Below are 16,149 nucleotides of genomic sequence, written 5' to 3'. Positions count from 1 at the left end.
TTTAATTTTATATAATTTTATTTTGTTTGTAAGCGGGAGTAGAGGCAAATATAGCTTTTACAGTGAGACTTAGTGACCAGTTTTGTGATTTTTTTGACATAGACAAGAATTCTACCTCAAGTAATCTAAAAAATGTGCTTGTGAAGTACAGTTTTCAAAAACTGATGTTTGGAGTTTAAAAACATTGTATTTCTCAGCTGATATATTTCACCAAGTCTCAGCTTGGGTAGAGCCCCTCTGTTGTTCACTGTAGGCTGCCTTAAGTATGTAACCCTGTGAATTTTAGTATGAATACAGTTAAATTATCTGGTAATGGAATTTGAGTTCATAATGGGTATTGTAGTTAAATGGTTGAGCCACATTTAGATTGTGCTTGTTTTATCTTTAAGATTGAGCAGGAGGCAACCTTCAGAGTCTATGGAAATCAAAAAACTTTTGATTTCATTTGGGATAGAATGGAATGATGCTTATTTTCAGGTGCTTATTATCTAATGTGTGGGCATTTTGAGAAAGCAAGGCTGCACTTTGAGTCCGGTGAAACTCTGTAAAGAGAAAGCTGCTGGACCAATCATAGGGTTTCTGAGTTGGGATAGGTGATGAAAATGATATCTATTGAATGTAAGGAAACAGCAGAAAATTGTGGAGACTTCAGCATTTAGAAAACAACTTCCATGTGTTCATAGTTTACCTCTTAAACAGAGTTTGTATTTCTGTTCTGAAAGTGGTACACAATATTATACTGATTATGAGGATGTCACCTCTGCCATTGCCAGTACCAGTCACAACTGATGTAATTTATACTTTTATTCAGCATTTTTGTTTAACAAACTGTATCTGGAACATTAGCACTCCTATGGGACACATAATTTGCGGTGGGTTTTGCTACTACAAAAATTGGAACGTAAAAATTTAAATGAGGAAGAGGCAGAATATAGAATACATCCTTTGGAAGGGACTTATCATGAACATCTGGTCCAACAACATGGTGGTGGATGAATGTAGTGTAGGAGTATGCATCTTTTAAAAGTGTTTTCAATCCCAAATGAAGTATGGCTTAGAAGAAAAGCTTCTCAACCCTAAGCTTTTTGTGGTATTCCATAGAACATAATTAGTATGCAGGAAACAGACAGTAGTCTCTGCTGAGCAAATGGTAGAGACAGTTTGCAATAATGATGAATTGCATTTGAAAGACAAAATCAATACAAAATTGAATGAAAGCTGGAAGGTGGTACTTTGGGTGGAATAACATGGTAGGGTACAGTGTCACTGATTATTTAAAGGAAGAGAGTTCTGAAAAATAGAAACAGCTATAGGCTTTTTCTGTTATGCGTTTGAGAATATGTAGGGAAAATATGAATTATTTAATCACAGAAAATCTTCATTTGAATAACTGAATTTTCTGTGGAAGTCCTTCAGCCTTTGGTCTAGTATGAGTGTTTTTCTACTGAAAAATATTCAGTGCTTATGTGAAGCCTCTTGGGCATAGAAGATATCTGTAGAGTAAGGCTTGAATTTTGGCAGGCACAGCATTTCACTTGGCAATGGCTGACATGATGCTGCTTTAAAGGAGAAAACCTTTTCTAGGCTACCTGCTGCATCTGTGAGAGTAATAGACTCCAGGCCATTGCTTGTGCAGCTTATGTGGAGAAGATTTATAGTTCAAGGAAAAGTTAATTTGGTGAGTTTCATGGCATAAGTGGGGCTCATCTTTTACTGAAAACCTTCATAATATTAAGAACTCAGTGTACTTCAAGCGCTTCTGCTATTTTTATTCAATTATTCTTCTTGAGTATAAATAATAAGGTTGATTATGTTTCCAACACCTCCTATCTGAACACAGATTTTGATGTCTTGAAGTTCTGATGTTTAATTTGGATTCCTGAGATTCATTAGACTCCAGACTGAGGGAGAATTCTAGGGAAGCTAGCTCAATATAAATAAAGCTTTTTAAAATTCTTTTTGAAGAACTAACACTGGTTTTTAGAAAAGAAACTGAATAAAACAGTTTGGCTTAAATCTCAAATCCTACTTGTCTGAAGGGGGCCTACAGGGAAGCCAGAGTGGGACTTGTCATTAGAAGCTGTAGTGACAGGACAAGGAGTAGTGGGTGCAAATTGAAAGAGGTAAACTTTAGGTTACATAGTAGAAAGAATTTTTTACTGTGAGAGTGGTGAGACACTGGAACAGGCCGCCCAGCGAGGTTGTGGATGCCCCGGTCCTGGCAGTGTTCAAGGCCAGGTTGGACAAGGCCTTGAGCAACATGGTCTAGTGGGAGGTCCAGCCTGTGACAGGGTGTTGGGACTAGATGATCTTTGGTGTCCCTTCCAAACCCTTAATATTCTCTGATTCTATGAAATTGTGTCCATAGCATCCCATTGTATATAGTTCTGCCTTAGGAGAGACAGTATGAAACATGCTGGATCTTTACCCAGAGAAATTACTTGCTGCACAGTTACTATCCTGAGACAAGTAAGCCATGTCACATTAGGAGTGAGTAGCTGAGAGGAATCAGATGTGGATCAAACCTGAAATAATGTTCTCTCGGTTCCAGTAACGATAATGAGGAAAGCAAGAACGTATGTTTAATTTTCATATGTTTTGAAGATTGACCTGTTCACAAATAGCTTAAAAATGGCAGTGATTCCTTGGAGAAAGAGGCAGTTATCTCAAAGTCAGGTGGTGTGTGTGTGTACATGTGTGTTTGTGTGTATGTGTGTATACATGTAAAATTTACATAGTGATTAGTACTTCAGAGTAGGAAGTGAAAGAAAGAAGAAATGCCTCTGATGTGTGGGGGTTTTTATTTAAAAAGAAACCAAGCCAGTGCTAAACAAACACAAAGAAAGCAAAACCCAAATCACCCTGAAAATTAATGTTCAAAATTGCAGGTGTACCAGGTTGTTAAATTTTAGGTTTGGGAATTGAGACTATTAACACAGATATTTTTCTGCAATGAAAATATTTGGTTGTCAAAATTCACCTGTAATATGTTTTCATAACTTTCATTGTGACTTAACCAATGCAGAACCTAAATACAGCTGTAGGATAGACTTACCATATATAAAGAATCCTTTAAAATTATTTTAAATTGCTTGACATAGAAGTATAGCTGAGACACTTGTGTAAAAACTGGAAGGCTGGGGATTAATGATCCTCACTAAATGCACAGTAAAAATCTGAGATTTTATTTGGAACTTCACATGGTGGGGAGATTCAGCAACAGATGGCTCATGGCCTGTTTACTCTCAGATGTTTTCAGCTCATCATAATTCCTGAAGATTTCTGCTGTTCCATCACACTTGATTCTTGTCTGCAAGATGGCTGTGCCATTCTTTCTCCAGCAAAAGTTTGTGTTTTCCCTACAGACTTGACTAGCTCTAAATGTAACACAGAATAATGAAGGGGGAGCTGCAGAACAGCTTTCATATCATTAGTGCATACTTTTAAAAAATAATAGGTGTATGTGTTATTGATTAGTTTATTTCCTGAACATTCTTGTTGATGTCACTAAGACTGGATTACACAATTATTTAAGACAAAGACAAATTAAGACAAAGCGATTTATCTTCCTGAATGTAATTTATGGGAAATTTGCTTTTGCAATTAAAACATGTTGAAAAAATTGTATCAGTAAGTAGATAATGTAAAATATCTTACCATTTCAGTACATGAAAAAAGTATAAAAGGGCAGAATGGCTAAGACTTCTTAGAGTTTGAACTGAGGATACAAAAACTTCCAAGTGTGCTTTAACACCAGAGACAAAAACCATATCCAAGTGCCATGCAGCACTTGTAACTGATGGTGCCATTTTTTCTGGCTGTGTTTTTCTCCCAGCACCATGTTAAATTTCTGCATATCTTTACTGTTATATTTACCCTTTCACTGTGTTAAATCAGTTGATAAGATGAAATAGAAATCTGTGGACTTTAAAACCAACATGCTGCAATACTTCTCTTTTTTTTTTATGGTCTGAGTATACATGTTTTTTGTCAGATGTTCTTGCTGTAAAAACAAGCCATCTAGTCATTACAGTTTTTACAAATTTTCTTAAATCTCATACCTACAGTGGCTCATTGATGTAGCTAAGTGACTAACCATTTCAAAGTGTAGCTAACAATTTAAAGTATCAAATTGAATATTTAGAGCTTTTTTTAAGGTTGTATTTTCAAGGCTATGTGGCTTCCTGATATCCAGGATATTATTTTAAAGTTAGATTTAGTTGCTTTAGTTTTCCCCATTTCTAGGTGCATCAATGGACAGACACATCACAAACTGTTTAAAGTTATATGTCACTAGTTCCAGTGTTGCTTCCACAGGCTGGCAGTATGACTTAATGAATTTGACTCTAGATTTGTGTGTGTGGCCATTCTACTCAAGAGATGATATTCTGATCATTCTATCGTAAGGATGCTCTAAGAAAATAAGTACTGAGTGGAAATAGAAGGATTTCTGCATGCAGGGCTAATGTCAGAGACATTAATTGTAAAGAGGAAATTAATGAAGATTCATAAACTGCTTATTCTGAGCAATAAACAGTTTAGCCAAAATAACCTTTTTGTAATATAAGGACAAAGAATTGCTGAATTTAAAGGGGCAACTGACTTTATATCAATAGAAGCAAATGAAGTTTTTTACTTATTGTGTTATTAACCGGTGTCACTTACTAGCAGAAAAAAAGGATAATAGAGACCTAATCCTTTTCCATGGTTTGGAGTTTCTGGGATTTTTTTAGTCCAGTGCTTTACATACAAACCAATCACTATCTGACACAGATGCTCTTCTGTAGAATAGTTCACCTCTGTGTTGCAGCCTGCATTAGATTTTCTAATGCTTCTCTTTGCATTAAACACAAGAGCCTAATTATGGCAGTGCAACTTTCTGATCTTGTAAAACCTTTTAAAAATCCCATTACTGTGTTAGCACCTTTTGAATGTGTAATAGTGACTCATTAATATATTTATGAAGTCTTTCTTGAAACACTAAATTTTTAACCTAGTTTTTAGAAATTTGCTTTTGCTTTTCTTCCTCGTGCTGCAAGTTCTCTTAGTCTTATCTTTGGAACAGGGATAATCTCTGGAGAGTTCAAAATTCTTATTCGGATCTGTATCTTATTTATTTATGTATTTAATTTAAAGCTTTTATCTTTCAGAACCAGACTTGTCTGCTTGTTTTGTTCAGTTGAGTGTTAATTGCTGTATAGCAGTTCGTACATTTGGTGAGAACAACTGTGTACTTTGCATATTTAATTGGCCTGAAGTAAAAAGTCATGTTCCTTAATTAATGGCAACAAACAATTCCTCTCTCATTCTGGAAATAGACCCTATTTTTATTCATTTCAGACTGTAAATTACATTGTTTGTTTAGCAATCATCACAAGATGTAGGGATAGTGACTGAGCCTCTTCTCCAGTTTCAATTTTAACATTTAACAATAGGTATATTAAAAGTACTTTAATATATGTTTTTAAATTTATTTTTGTACTTAATAGAAATATTATTTATCTGAGCATAATTATTGATGAGTATTATTATATTACAGTGGCCACACTGTGTTACCATATACCATGTCATATAGACATGGGAATACAAGTGTAAAGAAAATATCAATAGATAAAAAGAGAAGGTTAAGTAACTCTTGCAGTTAGATTGATATCCACACTCCTTTGAAAAAGTCTATTACATCTGTGAGTGGTGGATTTTTCTTGCAAAGGCTCTTTCTCAGTATGGTGTAATTGTTCAAGTGTATAGGAAGTCTAGTTTTTATTATACTTGTGTGAACTTGTCCATTACAAATGTTAGATACATTGCCCCACAATTCCCAGGATCAGCCTTTGGCACATTTTAAAGCTTTTTATTATATTGGTCGCTTTCCAATATTTTTGTACTGAGACCTGTTTAAGGGATATAGTATATGCTCAAGGATGTGGACATTATATGTTGGAATTCTTTTTTGGAAGCTCTAGTGAAAATCATTACTTCATGGCAGCTTACTTAAAAAACTCTTTTTACTGATATTTCAGTTTAAAGATGATTTCCAAAGTTCTAGGTCTTTTTTTTTTAATTTTAAAAAGTGCTGTTGAATAAAATACAATTAATTAATATATTATTCAAATGTCACCTTCTGATAATGCTGTAACCACTTGAGCATCTTTTTCTACCAGAAAGCTTTTTGCTTCTGATGTGTTTAGAAATAGCTTTACTAATTATTGTTAGTAAGATTCTAGTAAAAAATCCATTTTTTGTGTGAATACAATTCACTTTCTGTTATGCTGTATTTTTAAGTCAGTTCTATTTAGATAGGGTTTTGAGTTCTGAAGGATGTCTTTACCTCTAATAACATCTTTAATCTTCTGAATAATCATGTTTGGTTTGCATCCATTGAATTCATTTTGGTTCCTAGTATGCATTTGCTGTTAGTCTCTAACATGACTTCACATTAGCCTTCATACTGTTCATAATTATTTTATCCTTTTATCTGCTTCCTTTAATCTCTCTTTGAAGGACCACTTAGATTCTTTTGTACTTTGTATTCTAAAGCTAAAAATTACTATAATTTTTTTGCCTTTTTCCCCCCCTCTGGAATATTAAATCTAAATACATTATAGTCAGTATTACATGCTTTGTGTCGGGATGCAGAACTCTTGGAAATTAGGGAGAAAAAAAACCTCAAAGCCTCATAAAGCAGACAAAACCTCGCCAGCTGTAGGGTTCTGACCCAAAGAGTTCAGTATGTATTATATCTGTTGCTCCCCTCTCCGTTCCATGTCCCTGTCCTAACTCATTCCATAGTTCAGATCAAGAAGATATTCTTCTGCTGCTTGTTAGTGTGTAAGCATGCAGAAATGGGAAGAAAAAAAAAGTGCAAATGTTGCTTGGATATAATATTTTAGAGCCCTTCTTCAAAGGCAAATAAAGTCTAACACAAAGAACACCTTGTGAATTCCATTAACTTTTGGGAAAATAGCAGCCTGCACATTTCCAAATGCTTTTGGAAATGTCTGTATTAAGAAATTTAGTGTAGACAAATTTGGGGAGGCTGGCTTTAAAAGGAATTAAATGTTTGTAAGTTGATATAAGAATCTGATATTTACTGTTCTTTGCAGTTGAAGCACTGCTGTTGTAATGACTATTGGTTTTAGTGATTTGTATTATTTAAAAGTCTTGTATACAGTGAGGTTAAAGTTTAGAGACTGGGAATGGAAAAGTTCATCCTTTTCTTGTCTCAGTAACACAAAGGTGTGGGGAAGGGGAGACCTTTTGGAGACACTGTATGGTAAAAGGAGCTGGTAAAAGGAGCTGAATGACTGGAAAGATGCTCCTGGCAGAGGATTTCACATAAACAGGGCCCTTTAGAAGTGGCTATTTGGTAGAGTATTCATGGAAAACTGTAAAGGGTCTGCTATGTGGGATCTGGGATCTAAAGGGTCTGCTATCGGATTTGATTAGTCCTCTTGGGAGAGCTTTGTATCCCTACTTGGCCATGTGGATATGGCGAGTTTTTCCTCTGCAAAGGAAATTTCATTTCAGACTAATTAGCAATGCTCTGGATTTTTGAGATTTTGCTGCAATATCTATGGTTATGTGTTCAACCTCCAAACTTGTAAAGTCACCCAAGTTTTAAAGGAATTGTGGCATTGGAGAAGTTTCCTGTGATACGTTCTTATTGATGTTAACTTCATCTTTGTTTTCTGTATCTGCTGTGAATAAGGTTTTATGGCACAGTAAAACCTGGTCCCCCCAGTCTGGCTGTTTGTGTCTCAGTCAGCTGTGACTTTTTTATCACATGACGTGTGTGAGGTGAATGCATACAGCCTTTTTATACTCCTCTTGGGATGAACCACCTTTTCTCCCCCTCCCATTAGGGACAAAAGCCCTTACCTTGTGAAAAAGGAACACAATAGGTACAGGTTACACACAGATAACATGTATCTGGCTGATGCTGAAAATAAGTTGTGTTGTGTTCTCTGCAAATATCAGTATTGTTATTGGAGCCAAAGTTGTGCTGGACATCTTGGTTTGCTTTGCAAAATGAGATTTGCCATTGGTGTTACAGAAGAGAGAGGTCTGGCTTACCCAGGTAGCTTTTTGGTCCATAACTTCTACCTTCATATGACTTTCCTTGGAAAAATGTAATTAAGCTGTTGAAGTATGCTTCAGTATCTACAGATTTTCCAGACTTTATTTGGGTTTCTGGGACAAGCTTTCCTTAGGCAAGGATGGCAGGTGGAAAGCAGTTTGGTAGAAAATAACTTGAAATGGAGATTAATGAAGTTGTTTATAAAATTTGACAAAGGCTGTCCTAATATCATCTGATTAAGTAGTGGCCCCATTATGTGCTCTAATTTAATCAAGTGATTTATCTAAGCATCTTTGGAGTATAATCAGGAAGTTCACAGGCTTTTAAATTATTTTTTAAATTATTCTTAATATTTTAGAAACTGAAATACTTACTTTTTGGTGAAGAATTTCTGCCTTTTTTTCCCTCTGTATGTGTATATGTATAATATATCTATCCCCTATATCCACATAGGGGCCCTCTATCAAGTGAGGGCCATATAAAGAACTTTCCATGAAGACAGGTTCTATAACTTTTTGGGGAACAGAAGTGAGGGTGTTTTTTCTCTACACTCCCAATCCATAAAAGAAGTGGTAATAGGCTGTAGCTTTTTAGATGGTTTTCAGGAATACAGCATTATAATGATGGTGGTGTTTATTAATTCAGTATTATCTCTTTAACTCTTTCAGAAGCATTGTGTGTCTTCTGGAGATAAAGCTTTATGTGAAAAAAGCAAGAATACAAACTTGGTTATTTGGGAAAGAAAAGCTCTGCCTTTAATTATTTGAATGTATTTTTAGTACTTTTCTTCTTTTTGAACGTGAAAAGAATACCTCACTAAGGTGAAACTGTCTACTTTGAATTATACTGAACACACAAAATGTAAAGAATCTGTTACTTAATCTTTAGGATTTTAAACATTTATTTAATGTGGATTAGGTATTTCTTTTGGCTTGTCTGTACCATGTCTTTTAAAATATGTCTTAAAACCTGACACAGGCTTCAAGCCATCAAGAAGATGAACAAGTGGTCCTTGTGAGAACAGATGGAAGTGGAAGGGCATGGCCTGTGATGGGACCAGCAGAGCCACTGGAGCCAAAAGGAGGACGAAGAAAGCAGCAGGTGGTAAGTTTTACAAATCTGAGTATTGAACTACAACTCTTAACTGATGTAGTTTTACTTTTATAATGCTGTAATTAATGAGTATCTTTTCAGAATAACAATTGGTAGTTAAAAAGTTCCTTTTGGAAGATGATTGTAATTAAGTATTAGAGTACATATTTATTACGCATATATTCAGTTTATTTTCAGATTGCATTTCCCAAGGGATCACTTTAGGGTTTATTTAAATGCATGTACAAGGAAAAGTTATCACAGTCTCTTTAGTTTATATTACATAAACTTATGTAAATAACAAAGATTAGCAGAGCTGAATATTTCCAAATTAAGAAAGATTTTGCTGAGATACTCAGGTCACGGGGGCTAATTTCACTTTAGTTCTAACAAAAAATATGGCTACTGATGACAATAATAATTATGACATAATCTTTGCAACAAAGTGCTTTGGGGAACAATGAGAAACTTGGAAGCTGGAGCAGTGTTTTATTCTTAGGATAATTGCTTCCAACAGTAAATATAGTAGCACTTTGATCTTTTTGAGATAAGAGGAGGTGACACTACCTCATAATTCTAGCAGGCATTCTTGATTAGTCGGACAGATCAGCTTGCAACACTGCTATGGAGAAGTGAAAGACACAAGAGGGTGAGGAATTTGTTGTCATCGTCCTGTTGTTTCCATTTTGGAAAATGGTATCCTGCTTTATATTAATGACCACTCCCTGTACTCCTTTGGAATTTAGTTTATTCCTATCCTAAGGGACATCTCTGTTCCCTTGTGTACTTTAAGGTGGCAACATTTCCTAGAGGTACCATGTTCACACAAGTTTTCAGTACTGTCTGTGGTTACTGTGTTTCAGTGATGTCTGTGACTTTACAAAAGCTTTAGAATTGTCAATAATGAAAATTACTTTTTAGGATATTTCATTTTTATGACCTAATTAACTGTTTCAGTGAAGTACTGTCTATCTTTCCCGAGTGGTAATGTTGTAGCTCTGATACCTTAAGGGTGATAAGCATATCGTGTCTTTGGGAAGAGGCTATATTTTTATTTAGACGTATTTATGCAATTGAAGAAAGGGAAAGATGTTTTTCTCTTTAGATAAAATGGACCTGTTAGCCCAGTTGTTTCGGATCTGCTTAGCTTGATTCATGATTCTTTAAACTTGTTGAAGGTTTTAGGGTCTGAATTTTTTAACTGATGTTTCTGATCAGGTTAATATTTATTTTTAATGTGTTTCGCTTCCAGATGCCTACTCATGTAGATAAAGAGAGAGTAAGGTATTTTCAGGATGATGATAGTATGAACCTGAAGGATTTGGTCAAAAATGAGAAGATGAGAACAGCGGAGGATCAAAACTCACTGTTCATGCGTATGGCATCAAAGGTAAGGTGCTGTGTGTATGACTTTTTAATTAAGCATTTTATTATTAGAAATATCAGGGAGGACATGAGGCCTGAGTAAAGGGAAGGCCTGAAGGAAGGTGAGAATTGTTTATGGTTACAGAATTATGCAGGACTGTCAAAAATGGGGGCCGTTGTAAATTGTAGAATTTCCAAGTACAAAGAGAGGATTTTTCTAACATTGTGAAACATCTGAGCTGATTCTTAAGATTCACTTTAAGAGTTGCTGGAGAGATGTACATATTTTAGTGATGTGAGTCACCTGTCCTATTTTAAGTGTTCTCTGAAAGGCATTATGGGTATAAAAGGAATTAAAATGTCTGGTTCAGACACAGGAGATTATTCTATAGAACTCTCAAATAAAAAGGAAGAGGTCCCATCACAGGTATTGAGGCAATAAATTCACATGAAAGACAGGGTTGGTGAAGGCAAAATGTTGATAATCTTGAAGCTGAGTGAGAACATGACTGTACATATACAAGAGGCTGTTGATGCCTGAATGCCTGATTTGAGAGTCATCGTGAGTCTGCAAACATTGTCTCAGTGATGGTGTGATTAAAAGGAAAATCAGAATTTTATAGGTTATGAAAAGTGAAAATTTAGCATTTTAAAGCATCTAGTGAATGCATCATGCACCTATATCTTGGATGCTGCCCAAGCTGTTAAAGCATATCCTGTAATCAGGAGCACAGAGCAGTGGCCATTTGAAGAAAACCTAAGTAAACAAAATTTCTTCAGCTTGGGGGGAATGGGTGGATGGGTAAGGGAAGGCAGCTGCTAGACTAGAACAATTAGCATAAAAGTTTAATAGAATACAACTGTTTTTGTTTCTTATATGGCAAGTGGCCACAGAACAGATAACATGAAGGAGTGGTTTGAGATTTTTTTTCAGTGAAGAAGGTAATTTTAGAACTTGTGTTGTAGAGCATGAAATGCAGTGGAGGCCTTAATTGTGAGTGGGAGCAAAAAATATATAGCAACTTAGTGAAATACAGTTTCATTGTTAAATATTGAATAGGGAGATCTAGGTAGATTTTGGCTCATGATTTCCACAGTAAATGCTGAGAGCTGCAAATGTGTCGAAGAGTCAATTCTGTTGTTTCCCCCATACGTCTTAGCCATTGCTGGAGATTGATTTTGCAACATAAAATGGTCACACTGTTTCATTCCAAAGGTTTTTTCCTTTTTTTCTTTTTTCTTTTTTTTTTTTCTTGTTTTTTTTTTTGGTTTTTTGAAGGATAGAATTTATTAATAATGTTACAAGAATGTATTGTGTTTCCTAGCCTATACAAATAGGAAGTTGTAGTTTTGGAAGGCTCTGAATTCCTACTAACTTCAGTGAGCTTTGGATCAGATGCTAAGTAATGTGTTTCTTTTTTGTTACTAGGCAAAGATGTACTACATCACATTGTTTTATTAGAACAAGCTTCTTGACTGACCTTTTAAGATTCAGCCATACTATTTATTTACTGGCTAAGTGTGTTGGAGCATATGCTCAAAGTAGATATTTTGTCAAAGCCAAAATTACTGTTGCAATGTCCATATTTTAATTCATGGTACTGTAGTCTTTCAGTCCTATGCAATGTCACATTTAGGTTTTGAAGGTATTTTTGTTCGGCTTTCATAAAAAGAAGCATCTCAGATGGCAATTGTTCTTCTCCGTTAAGATCTAAAATGCTTTTGGTAGTTTCTGTGCAGATGATTCCCAGATCCTGTCACCACAAAATGTGATGGTCTTCCCCAGATGGTGTTTGTTTCTTGATCTTAGGTTAAGAAACTGGTTCCTAGGCCTCCCTGAGGTTTCCATGTCTTTCCATGTCTGTAGAATGCATTCTTATTCACAGCACAAGATCAGTGTTACCACTGAAGTGTTGACAGCAGTCTGAAAAATTTGGGTTTTATCTCAGATATTCTAGATGATTATTTATGTGCTTTACAAGCCTATACTACATGGAGTATCTGCATTATGATCTGGGGCTCAGTAAGTTAGTGTTCAAAATTCTTGCATCTCTTCTCAGTGGTTTCAGCAAGGTGTTTTATTCCAGCAGGAAGTCTAGCAAACAAACCTCTTTTGCCAGTTTTAGTTTGATAACATAGTACACAAATTTGACACATATAAATGACTTTCTCCTTCTGCCTTCATTTGAGAAATGAAAAAATTATCTACAAAAATTAATCTGTCGTATTGCAGTGGAGTGGTGGGAGGAAACTGCTGTAAGTCTACAAATGATATCCTGCCTCGAATGGGAGAAGGGAGATTGTGTCCCTTAAATTCTGTTCAATAATTTCAGTCATCTAATCACTGTGAATTGTCTAGGGCACTATTATTTCCTTCAGAGATTTTCTCAGGGGTTCTATCGCTTTCCCAGACTATGCCCAAAAGAAACTTCCAGCCCCACAGCTGTTGAAGATGGAGGAAATAGGTGCTGCTCTCACAAATGGTAACAGAAGGAGAATGACAGACCAGCATGTTTTCTGACTTTTACACAGCTGAATGCTCTGCTCTAGATCAGTGTTATTTTCCCCATATTTAGCACTTTACCAGTATTTCAAATGAAATACAGGCTAGTTGTTATTGAAGATAATAACATAATTGCAGTTTTCTAGAGAGAGATGGGGATGTTGAAATAGAAGAGTATAATTCATGAAAGGATTTATTTTCTTGAATGGGACTTGGAAGAAATATCAGTATGTAGACTCAAAGTCTCTCTTCATGAGACCTCTGTCTAATCCCATTGGCAGGTGGAAGTCTGTATGTTATCTCATGCCAGACTCCCATTCAGATTGACAGACTAAACATCTACAGTGTTCAAGCCATACTTGTATTTATTAAATCTTTTTCCCACCTCTCCTTTTCTCAAGAGCTCAATGACATGAGATGGAGGGATTTTCCTGTTTCCTTGCTGTTTCTTTACCTGTTGAGTCTTTGTTTTAAATTTAGATTCTGACTTATCATTGCCCTCTTGTCCATTCTTATTTTTGTAGTCATGTTTCCTCATGTGCTTGAGGCTTTTGCCTCCTGTTCCCCTTCGGCCTCTGTTGGAAGGTGGCTGATGTGGGTATCACTTACCTAGCAGTTTGAAATGTTTCCTTTCCCACAGTTGTCCCATGCATGGTATTATGTCAAATTTATGAATACCATGAAAAAGGCCCAAATCTTTAATTTACAGCGGTGAAAAAAACCTTTTTAAAACCCAACACTAATCATTTTGATATGTGAAGAAAAGGCAGGCCTAGAGTTTGATTTGTTCGTTTTGCTGTTATGTCTCAATGAAAAAACTATAAATTAAAAACACTATTTCTACTTTTTATTTTTTTTCACCTTTGAAAATGGTTTTGGTTCTCACTGTTGTAGAAGCATGACTTGAGGATATAAAGAAGTCAATAAAATATTTGAAAACTGTTTTTTTCTGACATTTCTAGAGTACAAAATATGTGCAAAGTCTTAGATTTTCACTGCTGATCGTTTTAAGTACCCTGTTTGTAGTTTCTTCAGCCTCTGACTGTTGTAAGTGGTTCAATTTTCCCAAATTCATGCTGTTAAGGCTTATGTAATCCTTTCACTCATGTCAATAGATGGTTGTGGGTGTTTAGAGACTGATTCCTAGAACATAACCTCAAGAGAAATTACCTTGTATTTGTATGTATTAATTCTACTAAAGCATGTCTTTTCTTGTTATATTTTACTTAAAGAAAGAGAGAACAATTAATTTGAGTTGTTCATGAGGACACTTTAATTTTGGCCAGAAACTAATTTTATTTTAAAATATGTGCAGTAATTCCTAAGAGGAATTCAGCAGTGAAAAATAAAATGCTTTATTAGTAATGCTGACCTTCCTTTATGGATTTAGCCAAGTGGTATTCTGGTATTATAGGTTTGCAAAAAGGAAATTTGCATGTTGCCTTTCCTTGCTTCTCTAAAAGTCTGTAAAATGGAAAATTACTTTCAGTCTAATCATTTTTGCTTGCTGTGCAAATCTACCTGTTCACATTTTTGCATTTCCATCATCATGAACCAAAATAATAGTCTTGAAAAAGCCTTAGAAGCTAAAGTGAAAAATGCAAAATGTTGCTGCTGCTGCTACTATTATGTAATGAACCTTTCTCTTCTCCTTCTTCACATGGTGAAGCAATTTTAGCACAATATTTAATGGACATGACAAAGCCAGCAAAGCTCTGGTGCCCTGTTGCTTTTTACATTTACTTAAAGATCATGTGCATGGTTTGTTGTAAATAATTATTGCAATAACCCAAGAGAAATAATTTCCAACACCTTGTTCTGCTACGTTTCAATTCAGTTCACTAAACATCCTTCTGTGTATATTGTGTGGACACAAAGTTAAAGCTGTTTCTGCATGTGGAAACAAATCAACAGCAGTGACAGCTGCATTAGGGAAGAAAACCTGCGAACAGTAAGAACTGTGTAGATGTAGCCCATATTAGATTCCTGCATAAGCGTTTAGGATTCTGCCAGAATTATGTTAAAATTACAAGATATGTTGCAATTGAAGACTTGTGCAAGACAGTCTTTCCTAGACATTAAAATTATGGCCAGGAATAACTGTAAAGTGAAATGCTCATCAGAATTTTAAAAGTAGAATTCTATGGCTGAAGGTATTTTTGTTTAGTTTACGTTTTTTGCCATTGACTTTATATAAAGTTTCATCTCTCCTAATCTACAGTTTTATCAGTCCTAATCCACAAGCAAAATCTACAGTTTTCATTGCATATAGCAGAAACAAAAAGGAGGTTGGTCCCTAGCCATTGAGCAGTCCTCTGTCATCTGTTTTTCGCTTGACTTCTGCTGCTCAAAGGTAATCCTGAGCTACCTTGCTCACCAGCATGGTGGGTAGTCTTGTCAGTGACACAGGCCTTAAAAGAACTCTGTGCACTGATATCTTAAAATCCTTTGATACTATGTGTTTAAAATATTCTTTAATTCAGTGTGATGATAGGTTTTGAAAATGCCTATTCACTGAATTATATGATGAATTAAACCTACAAATTTAAATGTCTGTGTTCATAGGGAGACTGGAATTGTAATATGGTTTACATGATAAAATTCTGCCTTTATTTGTCTTAAACAAATACTATTTGAGATCAGAAGAACTTTTTTGAGGTGATGTTGTTGTTCAGAATAGGTGCTAAATGCTGAATAAATTTAAATGTGATGAGATGTATTCTTATGTCACTCAGGTTTGTATTCCAAAATAATAGATTATTCTTCTTTGCAGCTTCCTGAAATACATTATGATACAACATTCCACAAATATTAGCTCTGTCATTTAAAGACGTCAGTGTTGCCATGACAATTTAAACCCAAACTGATACATTTTATACAATCTATAGACTTTTTTTTTGACAAATTTTTCAAGCAGATGCACTTTTATTAGCTTATATGGAAGTAACTCCAGCTATGATTGCGTTAGCAAGGAAACAGGAAAAAGCAGAAGTTCAATAGTTGCATACAAATTGGAGCAAGAAAATAAGCAGAAAAGAAACAGTACAAAAAAGCTGAAAATAACCCACACTGGAACCACGCAGGTATCTTTTGTTTCTCTGGTAATTGTGTT

At 35.3% G+C, this 16,149-nt stretch overlaps 1 protein-coding gene across 2 annotated transcripts in view; it reads left to right on the top strand.

The window, feature by feature from the left end:
• Nucleotides 1–16,149, top strand: part of CWF19L2 (CWF19 like cell cycle control factor 2) — a 59,038-nt gene that overhangs the window by 28,240 nt on the left and 14,649 nt on the right. Inside the window, exons 11-12 of one of the 2 annotated variants that reach the window (XM_038137656.1) lie at nucleotides 9,056–9,178; nucleotides 10,422–10,559. In XM_038137656.1, the coding sequence (XP_037993584.1) occupies nucleotides 9,056–9,178; nucleotides 10,422–10,559 (261 nt within the window). Of the gene's footprint in view, nucleotides 1–9,055; nucleotides 9,182–10,421; nucleotides 10,560–16,149 lie in introns of both variants that reach the window. The other variant, XM_038137645.1, reaches the window with a different exon arrangement.

This window comes from Motacilla alba, chromosome 1 (assembly GCF_015832195.1).
Source record: "Motacilla alba alba isolate MOTALB_02 chromosome 1, Motacilla_alba_V1.0_pri, whole genome shotgun sequence".
Classification (NCBI taxonomy): domain Eukaryota; kingdom Metazoa; phylum Chordata; class Aves; order Passeriformes; family Motacillidae; genus Motacilla; species Motacilla alba.
The sequence above is the reverse complement of the archived record's forward strand: the minus strand, read 5'-3'. Positions and strand labels throughout refer to the sequence as shown.